The sequence below is a fragment of the Amblyomma maculatum genome, chromosome 1 (assembly GCF_055883805.1).
Source record: "Amblyomma maculatum isolate TAMU_Amacu chromosome 1, ASM5588380v1, whole genome shotgun sequence".
NCBI lineage: Eukaryota > Metazoa > Arthropoda > Arachnida > Ixodida > Ixodidae > Amblyomma > Amblyomma maculatum.
This window is the reverse complement of record NC_139344.1, coordinates 260,246,787-260,264,032: the sequence shown is the minus strand read 5'-3', so window position 1 is coordinate 260,264,032 and position 17,246 is coordinate 260,246,787. Positions and strand designations below refer to the sequence as shown.

The 17,246-nt window shown below is 45.8% G+C and overlaps 1 protein-coding gene across 1 annotated transcript in view; it reads right to left on the bottom strand.

Annotated features, from left to right (window-relative positions):
- Nucleotides 1-17,246, bottom strand: part of LOC146206358 (uncharacterized) — a 54,745-nt gene that overhangs the window by 22,161 nt on the left and 15,338 nt on the right. Inside the window, exons 5-6 of the mRNA XM_084591027.1 lie at nucleotides 13,994-14,054; nucleotides 7,189-7,253 (exon numbers count right to left, since the gene is read on the bottom strand). Of these exons, the coding sequence (XP_084447153.1) occupies nucleotides 7,189-7,253; nucleotides 13,994-14,054 (126 nt within the window). The remainder of the gene's footprint in view (nucleotides 1-7,188; nucleotides 7,254-13,993; nucleotides 14,055-17,246) is intronic.

Below are 17,246 nucleotides of genomic sequence, written 5' to 3'. Positions count from 1 at the left end.
TTTTGTGCACACTTTTTTGATAATGAAATGCATGTTTAGACCAGCTTGCAATAGCTCATTATGTTGCTTTGGTAATATAGTATGCCGAAAGCTACTTCAAATTTATTCATTTTATCCTATAATTGTAAAAAAAATTCAGGAACACCAATGTGTATATTTTGGGCACCATGTGTCAACATTCTGAATTTTTTTCAAAAAAAGTTCAAGAGATTTTTTATAACCAGGTAGATAACAACATTCTACACACTTTGAAGAGGCTGTGCGCAAAATTTCATCCAAATCTGACCACTGAAAGTACTCAAAATTTGTTGCACAAAATGTAAAAAATGCTGAAAACTACGAATGGAGAAAATTGCATTTGAAAGTTTCAAACATCTGTATTTTTTCATAAACACAACAAAAGCACATGAAACTTCTTGCCACTGCTTTCATGGCCGCACCATGAACTTTCTTGCCGATAGCAGCAAAGTTCTTGTGGTGTAATGGGTTCGGCAGGTCAAGAATTGCACAAAATCGCGACAGCTGTTCGTGTCCGATGCCAATCGCGCGCGCAGCCACCACCACCTTCACGTTGACGGCGAAGCTGTCGCGAGAGCTTCGACTCCGATAGTCCCGATTTCCACTGGCGCTATCTGCAAGTCCACCGGGCACAACGCGGCTCGAGGTATGCACAGCAGAAAGCACTGATGCTAGGCACTCGCTACTTTCACAGTGCAGCTCAAGAAAGGCTGAAATCCCCTTTCGCTTTTCCACCGGTTCGCGGCACGTAGGGCAAGCAGCACCGCTTACCAGCACCGTAAGCGTGCTAATCTCGCATATCGCAACACTCTTAGAATATCGATGACCGCATGCTGCCCTATCTTCCTTGAAGAGTCCAATCTTCACCTCCGAGGTGCTCACAAAGTTCACCGCGGCATCGATCTCATCCGAGTGCACGTTGGCCTGGTTAGGACTAGCTTGCGTCTCCCGCTGCAGTTTTCCGGTGAGGTCCGCGACGGCGTCCTCGGTACGGGTTCTTCGACCGAGACTTTCGAGCTCGGAAGTTGCGCTTTTGCGTGTCGTTCATCGCGAACTCAACAAATGCTAAAAGGCCGCTGAAAAGAACTAGCAGAGCACGATGTAGCGCGATCCAAACGCTGCACAAAACGAAAGCAGGAGGTAGGCTTCGCCACAGCGTCGTATCAGTCTAGGCCAATGGCGGCCTCTCTAGAGCACCACGTGATTTAAAAGGTCCAGTAGGGACGCTCGAAGCGTGCGCGGAAAACGTTTTTTTTATTATTTGCAGCCGAGATACGAAACTGCGAGAGATGCTATCTACAAGAGAAAGGCTTACTCAACCTCTCCCAGCAAACGGCAATGGCGGGCGACGCGGCGTTCTCGAGGTATAGGCGCACGAAAATTGACGATTTGCGCGGAAAATAGCACTTTCTCGAGCCACCGTGGTTGAATAAAATGGACTTTTTACTAACTTCACTATCGAATTTTGCCTTGATCTTTTAGAAAGTTGTAGCTAAATGTTCAAAGATAATTTTACAGGCAAAAACTCAAAACTGAAAAATTACTCGGAAAACTCGCTTTTTCGACGCGCATCTCCCCTTAAGGAAATATTGTATTACTCGTGTTTGTCGTAAACCGCAGAGCTGCATATCAATTAAGAAATCATTCATGCGGCCCCGAGTCAAATTATAACCTAGAAAATGGGTAGAAATATAAAGGTACATAATTCCAACCAAACTAGTAATTGTTTCAAGCAGGCGAACGCCCCTATGTGTCAAAAACAAGCACCCGTCCTAGGCGCGCCCATAGAAACGCCAGCGAAACGAGCGACGAGACAGGCCCCCAGTACCCGCGCTGCCCCTGGCGGCCATGCCATGCGTAAATGTCACACTAGGCGGCCGCTCCTCGCAGCGCCGTCGGAGCACCTCTCTTTCTTCCACCGTGATAGTATTCATCTAAAAAACTATTCTTACATCTATGAATCAACGAAATCACGCAGTCAGCTGCGATCATGACACAGACTTTTAGCATTGTTTTCTTCAAACGACATTTGCAGCTATCACGCTTCCAATAATTTTGTGGCAGTGGACTATGCCCGCCCCAAACATGGCGGGTGCGGCGCGATAAATCGAACCAGGCACTCTGCCAAGTTCGCTCCCTGCCACCACAGGATCTATCAAAAGTATAGACAAAAGATAAACACGCTGTGACATTATCCCTGCGTAGCATCTTGGCACGCTGGCAATAAATGAGCTGTGGATGCGACGGTCGAAACGAAGGGACGCGCCTCCGAACGCTTGTTTTTTTTTTTTTTTTTTTTTTTAAATTCTCGGGGGCAAAAAGAAAGGGGGGTGGGTTCATTACGCAACAAATAGAGTATAATTTTTCACGATCACAAGCGGTGTCTCAAGCCGATTTCTGTATATCGAATTATCGATATATCGAACTATTTCGCGATCCCCTTCGAGTTCGATATACAGTTGAATCCCGCCACAACGAATACCGCCACAACGAAATTTCCGCGACAACGAATAATTTTTTATTCCCCGCGAGTATCCTATAAGAATTAATGGCCTAAATTTCTCTGCACAACGAACCATTTTTGCAGAGCGTTTCCGCTTCAACGAAATTTTCGCGTTCAAAATCGAAACCGAAACTAGTTTTATTGGCGAGAAGTCCAAGTCAAATCCAAAGCCACATTAAGCATGAAATCACGTGATTGCAGTTCCGCCATTTTGGCTTTGTGTCGTGGTCACGTTGTTCACTCGCTGCCTTTCTCTTCGACAACGACGAGTTTTCATCCGCAGGACACGATGGCAACGCAAGTGAAAAAACGCAAAACTCTTTCCCTTGAGCAAAAAGCTCAAATAATCGCCCAAGCAGAAAGCGGAAGGAAGAAAGCGGCAATTGCTGAAGACTTCGGAATTCCTGCAAGTTCGCTGTCAACGATTCTAGGCAATAAGGACAGCGTGAGATTGGCACTTGCTTCAGGCACATCCTCGAAGCACAAAAAGGTGATGCGGCCCCTCCATGAAGAGTTGGACAAAGCAGTGCATGCGTGGTTTGTGGAAGCACGAGCCAGCAACGTCCCCCTGTCCGGAAGCATCGTCCAGCAGAAAGCCTTGAACTATGCATGCCTACTTGGCATTGATGATTTTAAAGCCAGCATTGGCTGGCTAAACCGTTTCAAGGCCCGCCATAACATCGTTGGAAAAGTGTTGTGAGGCGAGTCAATGTCAGCAGACGTGGACGGAGCAGCTGCTTGGAAGGCGAGTAACATGGCCGGAATTTTAAGCAACTTCGCGCCTGCAGACATTTACAACGCCGACGAGACCGGGCTATTCTACGAGATGTTGCCGGCTAGGACGCTCGACTTCAAGGGGCAGCGCTGTCACGGCGGCAAACACAGCAAAAAACGCATCACAGTGCTGCTTTGCACAAACATGGATGGCTCGGACAAGCGTCCGCCGTTAGTCATAGGCAAAAGTGCCAAGCCGCGCTGTTTTAAGGGAACTCGTAGCCTACCTGTGCAGTACAAGGCGAACAACAAGTCATGGATGACCCGCGCTATTTTCACCGAGTGGATGATGGCATTCGACCGCGACATGAAGCGGCAGGGCCGTAAAGTTTGCTTGCTTTTGGACAATTGTTCAGCGCATCACTCCGACGAAGTCAAGCTCACTAACACGGAGCTGAGGTTTTTCCCTCCCAATTGCACGTCTGTCTTACAGCCTCTCGATCAGGGCGTGATTCTTAGCCTGAAGCGCGCTTACCGCGGGAGGTTAATTCAGCGGCTGCTTTTTAACACTGAAACCGGCCGAGACACGAAAGTGGACTTGTACGTGGCACTGCAGATTATGTCTGCTGCCTGGAGCACACTGGGGCGCTCAGTAATTGTGAACTGTTTCAGGCACGCCGGATTTGCCGAAGGTCGACCCGTACACTCTGCTGGCCTAACACCAGGCGTTACAGACGACGACGAAGAGGCGTCACCAGCTCCGGGGATCGCGGCCGCCTGGAAAACGCTGGGAGAAATAGGAACCGTGCCGCCTAATCTCGAGCTCGACGAATACATCGGCGCTGACGCTTGTGTTGTTGTTCACGAAGATGTGAGTGATGAGCAGATCATAAAAGCTGCCCGGAATGATAAGGACTCTTCCGATGAAGAAGACGACGACGTACAGGAAGCGCCGGCTGCGGCAACCGCCGTACAGGTGATGGACGCTTTTGATGTCATCAGGAATTTCGTTGCTGTCCGAGACGACGATGTTGCAATGGGTTTGCTGACCGAGTGCGAAAATCGCGTGACGGCGTTGCTCGCCGTGAAGCGTAAGTAAACCAAGCTTACAGATTTTTGGCATTAAACGCCTTTGCTGCTGCTTGGGCAATTCTTTCTGCGTTTCACGTCAAATTTTTGCGATAACGAAGTTCCGCGAGAACGAATTTTTTTTCGTGCACCGTGAATTTCGTTATAGCGGGATTCAACTGTATCCGGGTTCGACTGTAGTACACCTGTAACTTGAGAACAACCACGCACACCTCTATGAAACTTAGTAGTTATTCCAACGTCCATGCTATTAGCCTACCCTAAACATTTAATTGAAATATCTCAATAAACAAGAAAGCCAGCATTCTCTCAGCCTTCCAAGACCATTTTCCCAGAATCACTTTTTTGCCCCATGTGGCTGCTTAGGAAGCCGTATCTCAGGAACCACTTATAAGATTTTCATTAGGTTTGTTTTATTTCCTACCTCAATAGATTTCTGAAGGAAAGACAAGATCATTTTTTCAGAATATTGGGCTTGGAATTATTGACAAACAGTTAAAACTTGATTAATGCAAGTCTAATTAATACAGGGATGCAACAGCTCAAATGGGATTTGTAGCAATTTTTGGAGCAGCAAAATCTTAGCGTTGGAGCAGAAAAATGTATAATTGGAGCAGCTCGCAGGAAAAATACACTGCCCTTTGCAGCATGAACTCACATTTTGAAGCCGTTAAATATGGAAGAAACCTTACTTTCGGCACAAAAAATGAAAAGATGCGGAAATCTAGTAAGGACCGCCTATCACCGGTGCTGCGTGTACCTATTTTTGTAAATAAGCGTTTGTATTGCAAGACATGCTATCACACTAAAAAAAAAGAAAAAAAAAAAGGATGTGAGCCATAAAATTAAGGAGGTTACAGAAAAGAAATGGAGAAAGCTAGAGAAGATGCATTTTTTTTGCATCTAGCACACTTGACAATCTTAATCACGGGATGTTATCTCGCTCGCAAGACTCATACAACAATGTTTTAATGTCTGCAAAATCCACAGCTTGTGTCGTACGAGGGCAGCTCCAGAAGAGCTCAATTCGAAGCCATGACTGCGATCAGCCTGTACCCAAAAGCGAGTTCAGTGCAAACAAAATGTTGATTGAAAAGCAGACACAGAAAAAAGAAAAAAAAGAAAAGAGAAAGAAAAACAGCAACCAAAAGGCAAAAGGGCAAATGCCAAAAGCAGATAAAAAAAGCAAGTCATAAGCAAAGAAAACTGACGAGCGAGCACGCCTTCAGCCCGTGATTTCTGCTTTCTGTGGGCTGGCAAGATTCGGAGTTTTTAGATACAATATTTTGATTGAGGGGAGGTAGGCGATGACTCGAGATATTAGGTTATATATTTCGTGCACAGAGCAGAAGTATTTAGAATTTCCAGCATCCGTAAATGTTAATTTTGGCAGTCTTGGGCTCCACTCCGGCGTTAAGGAATTCAATGCTGCTGCGCGTTTCCCGACCTGCTGACGCCCGAAATAAATTTCCCGTATACCACTTTAGCACTAACACAGAAGCCATAACTGACGCACCTCCTACATTACTGACGACGGGAAAGTGAGTCTATCGACGAGGCAACATAAGAAGAACCTTGCTGTAAATGAATGGCCCCGCAAAATATTGAAAACTTCCAAGAGCCGCACAAAAAATACTAGAGCTAAACCCATTAAAAGCATGCAGCGCTTAAAACACAGTGTTGCAAGTACTGCTCTAAAATCACAAGTACCACAACGGCTCTTTTCGCAGTGCAACACAGTAACAGTGGTGCCGGTCGTTACGAACGCCCCTTTGCGTTATGGAGACGCTTCACATACCACACGAGCTGTGAGCCATGCAGTGAAGCATCCTTAAACCGCCACGGTTCAGCGTACTCAAAGAGTGGAGGAAGCACTCGGATGCAAGTGAGAAAACTATGAGTAGGCATTAAAACGGCGTGATGCCATCTCAAAATAAAACTAATTAAAATGCCAGTGACGCACACTGCAGTGTCTGAAACGTCGTGACTGGCCATACCACGGCCGCGGAAAGTTGTCCCCGAGTATGGTAAATTTTTTGCGGCTTCTCGGAGAATTTTGACACAGCGTGGTGCAAATTTAGCAAATTTCCCGCTTATGGCGCAGAAATATGCAGCTGTATCAAAATGACGCTATGGGCGCAGCTGTTGCACCCCTGTTAATATCACTGATTTTGGGGCTGTGCTCAAATTTTTCAGCGAACCAATTTAGAGAAAGGGCTTTGTCTTGCCAAGAATGACCATAATGAATTTCACAGTGCTAGCACATTTTGTAAATTCTCGAGGCCTGTCCTAAGGGGCCTATGTAAACCATTCTGATAATCTCCTCTAACTTGAAAACCATTGAACCCAGCTCCAAGAAACTTGGCAGTTCTTCGAATGGTTGTGCATGACTCTACCCAGAATGTTTCACTTAAATATCTCGAGCAATAAAAAAATTCGTGCTCAAGGGCAGCTTCCCCTTTTAAGCAAAAGCAGACCAATTATGACAAAGCTTTGCCTTGTACAGCGTACACGTTATTAGATTTCATTATTTGATACAGTATAGAGCGATTCGCAATCCGCCACCGTGAACTGCTACTGCGCGGCACTAAATCACTAGTGCTCACACGCTGATTGGTCCTGATGTGGCAGGCAAACGTGCTGCTGTACAGCATGTGGCGCCATCTCGCCCAGTCAAGGCAATCTGGGCATGTGCAGTGGTGGATTGCATTACACTATAACTCTCTACCAGTGCAACAGCGCAGACAAAGCCCATGTTAAAATAAGACGCAATAAAATATCTCTTTAAAGCATAAAAAAAAAAAGCAAACGAACAGCATTTCCACAGCCAAGCCACATTTCATTGCAGAAATATGAAGGAATACCTGTTCGGCACCAACCACTGCTGCAAGCTCTGCAGAAAGAGCACACTTCCTCGAGTATGCAGACTCTGCAATAAAGAAAGCAAGCAGGGAAGGAAGATTCAATCAGACACCAAAGGTAAAGTGCAGTGAAATTTCTAGCAGAACAAAACACGCTTAAAAACATTCACACTCAAGGACTGTTTAACTTTCTGATGTAATGTGGCACAGAGTTGAGACACTTGCGTAAGAAACAATTCAGCCCACCGAAAGCAGCAACAACTACTATGGGGCATGAGTTTGTTTTCTGGACTGTAATGCAAGTGGCTACATTTCAGCGAAAGCAAAATACCACAATGCCCGTGTAATGAGCTTTCAGAATCAGATTAAAGAATCGGAGCTGGCAAATGTCCAGCTGCACTAAACATTTGGTACCGCATCTCATCTGCATGTCAACTGGGAGCCAAATTCGATTTTAAATTAGGAATGTCTTAATATTAATTAAAAGTATTGCACACTTGAACAAAATAAAACTAGCCCACATGCACGATTTCAGCTCTCCTAGCAAGCCTTTCGACTTGGTATGGTTTGGTTTATAGGGTTTAACATCCGAGCAGCTGAGGCTATAAGGGACAGTGTAGTGGAAAACTCCGAAAATTTCAACCACCTGAGGTTCTTTAGGGTGCATTGACATCCCACAACACACGGGCACTGCGCTTATTCGCGAAAAGCTGCTGCCGCTGCTGCCGAGATTTGATCCCAAATCCTTGGGCTCAGTAGTCAAGCACCCTAACCACTGAGCCACCGCGGCGGGCCTTTCATTCTAATAAATGCAACCAACAATGATCATATGGTGGCCAAACTCCTCTCACATTAAGTATTCATCGATAATTCATTAAGACATTATTTACTATCATCAACAAAGCCAACTGAAACTAAGTGGTCAGCAAATCCCAGAAGCGTAGCAGTCTGTTCTTCATTGCATGTCCACGTCAGATGTGCACGAGCATGCAATTCAGGTCTGAAAAGAGCTATTTTTCGCAATCGCAATGTGCCGACCATAACTGGATGTGGCCCACTTCTGGAAGCCTGTTCGAATTAACTGGTGCAAGACTCGTCGCACCCGGATTAGCAAAAATCCGAGTCATAGCCTTACATAGGCGCTGGCTGCTGGATCGTGCCTAATTTTTTAATTTGCTTGATTTCTGCATTACCGGAAGCCGCAACTAATGAGCTTTTACTGCGGTTACAATTGTTAGAGGTGGCATAGAACAGAAAGGAAGAAACTTCCATCAATGGCCGCCACACAAGTCATGACGTCATTATGATTTTACACAGTCTTACATTTTTTACAGACTCTCTTCCCATTAAGATGGCAATGTAACCCAGTGACTTCACTGCCACATCGCGAGGAAGGGCAATGTTTTGTCCATATGCTGGATGCCAGATGCAATGGTGCAAAGTTCGAATTATCTGTGGCATAACTAACACAAATTCAAATCAACACTTTTTTTTCTATATACAGTCGACGACTGATTTTTCGGACACCCAATTTTTCGCACATGCTTGATTATTCAGACTTTTTCCCGGCCCCAAAACATACCTTATAAAGTCAATGTATTACGCAGCTCAAAATTTCGGACACTCTAAGGAGGGCTATTCGATTTTTCGGAGATTCCAAGCGTCAGCCAGGCCAACTGTCACACATTTTGAGCGGTGTCGCTACCATCTTGTTTGTTTACTTTTTCCTTTGATATCCTCGAAACCGGTGCCGGCCTTGTGTGCCGCTCCTCAGCTAAACTGACGCTGGATCGAGGCTATATTATTTGCCTAGCAGCTTCCGCTTCTGGAACAACGTCGCTGCTCGCTGCCGGAGTGTTTTTCTTTTAGCTTGATTGTTTCGACTTCCTGTTCCTCTGTGTGTTTACCATGCGTTTCACGTGCGTTGCCAAGCATAGCGAGTAGGCCTAGCCATGGTCAGGCTGATGCGAGAACTACGGTCTATCGCTAATATGGCTTGCATTTATTTGAATCTGCTTCAGTTCTTCAAGGAGCTGTTTCCGGATTTTATAAAAAGCTTTTTTTTTTTTTTTTCTTCCGTGCAACGCGGCAGCGAGAAGGCACTCAACAGAGTCGGTGTTGTGATCCAGTGGCTGGTGGTGGTGGTGTGCCTCGACAGTAGAAAAACCTACTCTGTCGATTTGCTTGGAGCACTTAGTATGCTCGCCAATGCGTGGAAGTTGGTGGCCCCCACAATGCTGCGCAATTGCTTCCGCCACGCAGGATTTGTGTTGAATGACGAGTCGGCTGCCTTGGACGATGAGAGCGTCGTCGAGCAGCTGTCAGGCAGTGAGCAGCTCATTGACGACCTTTGCACTGCAAGTGCCGAAATTCCATCGGCCGTCTCGTTTTCAGAGTTCACAGACGTGGACCACGAGTTGGAACTGTGCGCTGGGCTCACAGATGCAGAAATTATTCGCCAAGTGGTTGCCAAGTCTCAGAGTGACGACGACGACTCACCTGCAGCAGCGCAGCCGATGCAAGCTGAGCTGATGCAAGCAGTCGCAACCCTTTCATCAGCTTACAGCGACACTATGACTCTCGCCGAAATTCCGGCAGACCTGTTAGTACGGAAGCGGAGCGTGGTGCAGAAAAGCATTTATGACTTTTTCCGGCCTCAAAGTCAACAATAGGCAATAAATTGAGCTTTTTTAGTGCTTATTCGTTTTTTTGGACTGCCCGACTTTTCGGACATTTTCGCGGCCCAATGAGAGTCCAAAAAAATCGGTCGTCGACTGCATAGACATTATTGAAATTCGCTGGAACAAGTCATACCTGCGAATTATCCAATGATTCGAATTACAGAAGTTTTAGATTAACAATCCTTCCCTGTACTGACTTCCTCTTCACTACACTGGAAATCAAAAGATAAGTAAACTGGGCGTTTTTTTTTTTTTTTTCAGTGACATTTGATTTTTCAAGTTTTTGCGGTCTCTAGAGAATCCGAAAGATCAGTCGGCGACAGTAACAAACTGAACTGAATGCTTGTGTTGTTGACAAAGCAACAAAAACTGTGGTTATGATGTTTCTACTATACCATATTTACTCGCATAATGCTCGTACCACCAACATTGGGTGTCAAAAATTGGAATTTCTTTTTTTCCCCCGCATAATCATCGCACCACCAATATCACCACCACGAGAGTCGTCTGCTAGTAATAACAAGCGCCATCTTTGAAGCGCTACTGAACCTAGCTGGCCTCGTTGTGTGCACGTGCTACCAGGCGGCGACAGTGTGCACAGGCAGATCATCATCATCATAGGTTATGCTTGTCGTTTTTCTTTTTTTTACCTCCATGATGCTCGTAGTCGTCGCCATTTTGCGAGGTGTCTCCGCATCTCGTTGTCATTGTTTCTTTGTTTCGTTCGTGTTACTTGCTTTGTTCCACTGTCTATCGTGTTCTTGGTGTCGCATCGCAATGGGGCGGTGCGCAAGTTATACAGCTGCTTTTAAGCTGAAAGCTTTCGAGTATGCACTACAGCAGGGGTTCTCAAACTGGGTTCGGCGGAACACAGGAGTTCCGCGGCCTGTCTTTGTTCTGCGAGAACCCTCACCGGCCGATCCCCATTTCAGGTTCATTTTTAGTGTACACACGCGAAACAAACAGCGCTTGATTCGTTAAAGCTAATTTTTACTCTTCGTAGCCTCAAAAAACAATCTTGTGTGTCACGCCCACGATAGCAGGCGTCGACAGCGGACGTTTTTTTGCATACGATCAAATCCACATGCCTACCCGTTTTCCGTGGCATCCGAGATCACGTCTGCGCGCGTTTCTGAAACGCGCACGGACGTAATCTTGGAGGCCATGCATTTTTATAGGCACTTCTGTTTGTCGTCACCAGATGGCACTACCCACGCCGCCGTCGTGAAGCCAAGCCAAGCCTAGGCAACCAAAAAGAAGCTCGTTATGTCGCCGAGGTAGCCGCTGGATCTTAACACGCAGTTCTTTCGCCCTAGCATCATGAGCCAGAAAGCAAAAGGGAGATTGTACGATAGCAGCTATCTTGCATATGGCTTTGCGCAAAGTGGAGGAAATCCGCAATGTGTTATATGCTGCGAGGTTTTGGCTAACAGCTCGATGAATCCGGCCAAGCTGTCGCGTCCCCTGGCTACAAAGCACCCGGCCTTCAAAGTCAGGCCAGTCGAGTATTTTGAAAGAAGAAAGCAACTGTTCGATGCGCAAAAACTGGACTCTCACTACCAGGTAAGAAAATTTGTTGACTACGATAGGGAAGTCGCGTTTCTAACACTAGCGTATCTTGTTGCAGAAATCGACACCATCTCTCGGCAAAACAAAGGCGTCATACCTCCTCAGCTACAGAATCGCCAAGCAACTGAAACCGCACACTATCGGCGAAGACCTCATCATGCCTTGTATTCAGGATGTGGTGAAGACTGTGCTTGGAGAAGAACAATCGAACAAGTAATGCAAATTCCATGCTCGAACGACACTGTTAGCCGGAAGATCCGCGAAATGGCGTAGGATGTGGAAGAGCAAGTAATTAATAGTGCCAAAAGCTCTCCAAAATTTGCAATCACCGTGGATGAGAGTTGCGACGTTTCTGGGTACCCATACCCATAGCTGGTGGCATTTTCAAGGTTTATTTCCAATGGCGTCATTGTGCAGGAGTTTCTGTGTTGCCTTGAACTGAAGACAACTGCCACAGGAAAGGACTTATTTGACGCGCTAAATGAATTTTTTGGTAAAACGGGGCTCCTATGGGGCAAATGCGTAGCCGTGTGCACGGATGGTGCGAAGTCGATGACTGGGCACGTGAAAGGGCTAATAGCTTTAATTAAGCAAGTAAATGCCAACACTATTTTCACACACTGTATGATTCACAAAGAAGCCCTTGCCTCGAAGGAACTGAGCCCCGATCTCATGGCTGTCATGAGCCAGGTTGTGAAAACTGTGAACTGCATTAAAGCAAAGCCAAAAGCCATTCGTCTTTTCAAGGCACTTTGTAATGAAATAGGCGCAGCTCATGAACACCTGCTACTACACACAGAAGTGCGTTGGCTGTCGCGCGGCAATGTGTTGAGCCGAGTATTCGACCTGCGAGATGAGCTGGCCACATTTCTCTCAGAAAATGCACTAGCCGTTCATGCAGAGCTTTTATGGCAAGGTTGGCCTATCTTGCAGACATGTTCGAGCATCTCAACACATTGAACCAGAGCTTGCAAGGCCAACAAACCACCTTAGTTAATGCTTCTGAGCAAATCAAAGGATTTTGCCGCAAACTGCAGGCCTGGATGAGCTGCGTGAGCAGAGGTGACTTTAGTCCGTTCAAAAGACTTAGTGGCTGTGAAGTGTCATCTGCTGATATGTCTTTGTTCTCAGCACACTTGATGGTTGGTTGGTTGGTTTGTGGGGTTTAACGTCCCAAAGCAACTCAGGCTATGAGAGACGCCGTAGTGGAGGACTCAGGAAATTTCGACCACCTGGGGTTCTTTAACGTGCACTGACATCGCACAGCACACGGGCGCCTTGCTTTTCGCCTCCATCGAAAAGCTGCCGCCGAGGCCGGGATTCGATCCCGTGTCCTTGGGAACAGTAGTCGAGCGCCGTAACCACTGCGCCACCCCGGTGGGGTTCAGCACACTTGAGTACTCTCAGGGCTCACTTAGCTGAGTACTTCCCAGAAGTTGAAACGGTCAAATGACTAGTATCACCTTTTCGTGTTGATGTGACAATTTTCAATACTGACACTGTTGATATTGAGAAGAGTTTCTAGAGCTCAGGGCAAGCACTGCTCTCAAAGAGAAATTTAATGGTGAAGGCTTGGCGACATTTTGGATGGGGAGAGCTCCACTGTTTCCATGCCTCTTTGAAAGGGCAGTGGACATTTTGCTTCCCTTTGCAACTACATATGCATGTGAACAGGCATTTCCAGCCCTCGCCTATCTGAAGAACAAGCACAGGAGCCATCTTGGCCCGGCAGCTGATATGAGACTGGCTCTGAGTGCTACCGAGCCATGCTTTGACTTGCTCTTAAAAGGGAAGCAGTACCACCCATCACATTAGTATTTGTATTAATCTGTGCAATAAACATTTAACCTTTGCAACTCTCTCTTTTTGAAAAAATGCACTCGACAACATTGCTGGTAAGTGAAAGCGGAAGGGGGGGGGGGGGGGGGGGTCCTTGGAACTTATTGAAGGCTTTTGGGGTTCCTCCAAGCAAAAAAGTTTCAGAACCCCTGCGCTACAGCATAGCAACTGCGTTGCCAGCAGGCACTTCGGCGTCAACGAGTTCTGCGTAGTACGCTACTGGAGACAGCGATTGCAGTGTCGACACAGACTCGGGTCAAGCCTCTGATCATGAGTAGAACTGTATGGTCTGCTGTAAGCATTATATACTACGAAACGCGGGGAGTGATAATGGGGCTGCGTGCGGCAAATAAAGAGCTTTAGCAATTTGTGCTTTTGGTGACCCTGTACTTTTATAACAAGGGTAAGTTTTGCTTGAAAGTAATGTTATGGTTATATGCTGACCTAAGAATCCCAATACACACCTATATATATTTGCTTTTAGCGCCTTAAAACATTTGCTCGAAAATTTTCCCCACATAATTATCGCATCCCCCAACTTAGCACCAATTTTCCTCGAAAAAAAAAAAAAATGCGAGCGTAATGAGAGCAAATACGGTATTTGTTCTGGAGCTCTGAATTTCAACTTGAAATGCTAGCTGAACACCTAAACATATAGACAAAGCCACTAATTGCTACACCCTGCAAGATGGCAGGAATGAACATGCAAGTTTGTTTACCTCGCTTTGTTCCGGACGACTTTGCGGCCTTTTTAGCTTTCACCGGCTCTTTCTTGGGAGGCTGCAAATAACACACAATCATTATGAGCAAATTCAATACAATCCTTTCAACAAAGGTGTCTCTGTAAGCCCGAGTTGCTTTGGGATGTTAAACCCCACAAACCAACCATTTCAACGAAGAAAACACTAGACAAAGTGAACTTAATCCAAATAGACTTATATCAGCATACAATAGCATAATGATTATGTGAACTTTCAATAACCAGCAGCATTATCCTAAATTGGATTATGTTGCAAATTACACCGCTCCAAAGTCTATACAATGAAAAATTGTAGTACAAGAATGTGCCACTGAAAAAATAAAAAATAAGCACTGCATAACCTGGTTTTCCACAACTGGACCACTTAGAATAGAGATTCCTCTACATTTACTCGAAGTGCTCATATAAAGCCCACACGTTTAAAACTGCTCCCTACACACACACACAAAAAAAGAAAGAAAAAAAATCAGCTGCAAATTACACAAGTTAAATGTGCAGTACAGATATTCCGACCCTACCAGGAAGTGTAACGTCAATACAGCAAAAACCTCGTTTATCCGGACCTCATTAACTCGGAAATTCGGTTAACTCGGGCTTGCTGCGCGGTCCCGGCAAGACTGTGTATAATTCAATGACGGAAGACGCTCATTATCTCGGAGGCATTTACCCGCACATCGATTAACTCGGAGAGCTCCCGAGGATGAGGGCTACCGACTTTCCTGCGTTACAGTGCCATACAGCATAGATGTGCATCCACAGTGGGCAGGCAACGGGAAACCTATGCAAGGCGAGTCGGTCTGCGCACTATTCAGCAAAAACGAAAAACAGCGACCAAAAAAAGAAAAAGAAAAAAATGTGAAGCTGAAGGGCACGAAATATGATGATGATAGCAGATCATGTGAGCAGTGGCTAGGTGGCGCCGATCACCACGCGGTTCAAAGGGAGTAGCCATATCACCATCATCATCGTCAGGGCAGCGAAACTGTTTGTATTTTGCTGTCGAATGACTGCCACTGCTGTCCCAAGGAGGTTATATTACTAGTATAACCTTTTTCTGTCCCGTGGCTGCAATGGCTGCACTGACTGCACGGCTGATTTCTTTGTCCCGATTGCTTGTGATATGATGGCAACAGTGCGCAAATCATAAAAATAAGCGCCCGTTGCTCTGTTCTACTATGTGGCCTGTTGCTGCTGCCGTTGCGCTCTACAACAATGGTGACCGTCACTCCAGTGAAGCGACGACTATGTTACCGTCGCTGGCATCCTGACCGATGACGACATATAGGAAGTTCTCGATGAAGACGGAAATTGTTCCGGCGATGAAAGTCATGAGCAGCCGCTGCTGCGATGTCGCACTGTGCAAGAGGCCGCCGAGGCTCTCACTGTACTGAAGGAATTTTGCGTCGGATCACGCGAGAATGAGCGTGCGCACCACAACTTGATGGAACTTAAAAATATTGTTATCGCGCAAATTCCAATAAACAAAAAACAAAAATAATGGTTTTTCATGAAATAATGGCATGTGTATGCCTAGTACCTTTTTTTTTTGCTGTTTTCATGGTAAATTCAATAATCCGGAATTCAGTTAACTTGGACATTTTTGCCAGTCCCTTGCGAACCGAATTAACGAGGTTTTACTGTATAACTAACAAGGATATTCCATATTATTGGCTATATCGAACTACTCGTAAATATCCTTAATAAACATGTGCGTTTTCTACTTTACAAATTGAACGTGGTTGGCAATAAGCAGATACATGAATTCTATTGATTCACTGCCAGGCTGCAGGGTTTGTTGAAGTACACAAGTGACTGGTGGTAATGTGCAAGCATCCATGCCATGACTTGTTTTTTCATCTTGCATCCTTGCTGCGTCTTTATCTCGCATCTTTCACACCCATCAACAGTGCCCTGAAAGCACCAGCATGGAAGCTTGTAGGTTTGCACTAACGATCCAGTGCTCATGTGGGCTGTTGCGGTAAAAATGACGGTAGCTTTCACTTTGATGCATTTTTTTCATGCAACAAGGCTATAATGTGGGGAAGACACCCTAGCTGGCACTCCACCTGTCACTGTTGTGCACTGGTGATGCTGTAAAGAAGCCCATCTAACTGGCACTTGTTTATTTGAGGACACTGGAATCATCACGCAAAACCTTCAAAACGCTGCTAACGTTTTGAAAATGGCCTTTGCATTCCTCTAATAAGGGTAGCCTGATTTACCATCCCTTCATTATCCAAACTGCCCTGCTCTTGCATGCATTCTTTGACGAAATTGAATGTTAGGAATGCCAGCTGTAATTACTATTTCTTTACTCTTTGCTATAAAAAGGTCTGACTGTACCGAACAATGTAACATGCCACACCAACCTGAGAGCCACTTTTCCTCAAGCGACTGTGCTACAATAGTGCAATCTCTTTTCATGTGTATAACACTATCTTCTATAAATGCAAGCAATAACCAGCTACACCATTTCTACAAAAAATAAATTTGCTAAGTTTCTTCCTAAGGGATGGCTCCTTCAGTGAGCAGTGACCAATTGGGATACAGCCCACATAATGTTCCCAAAAGGACATAGTGAACTGCTCGCTGCATGTGATATTGTATCTACAAGCACACCTGTGACAACTTATGACCCCTTTATTTTGAACAGCTAATTCACAGCTCATTCGGAAATTGTACCAGTGGCCACATGGTACCTGCTACTGCAGACAATATCCCAAAGTACTCAAGAGGCAAGGTTGTGGTGGTTATTTTAAAACACTTTTGGCACGCCTGTCAAAGAAAATGGCGCAAATGGAAAAAAACCAAGCTGCTTCACGCAGGCAGCCCAAGTGAATGCACGATCTCGATCTCAACTGCAGCTTCGCACTGCCTTGCCCCCATTAACATGAGCGCCAGGCCATCTGGCGACAGACCACGGTGAAAGCCATGAAAACCTTCTGGAATGGGCCAGAAGGCACAGTGGCCCACGTCTGCGTCCAACTAAATAGACCAGGCCCTCCTCCTCATCGCGAACGAGACAAAGCGGCACATACTGACCGCAAGCTCCGGAAAACTCTAGTGCTCTTTGGTAGGCCGCGGGAGAGGAGCATAGCATTGCAAGTGCCATGGCATCTGAGCTCTCTCTCTGCACTCCTCCTCTTTCTCAAATTTTCAAACATGGTTATTTGTAAGCACTTTGTGCCACAATGGTCGGTTCGAGTGAGAGT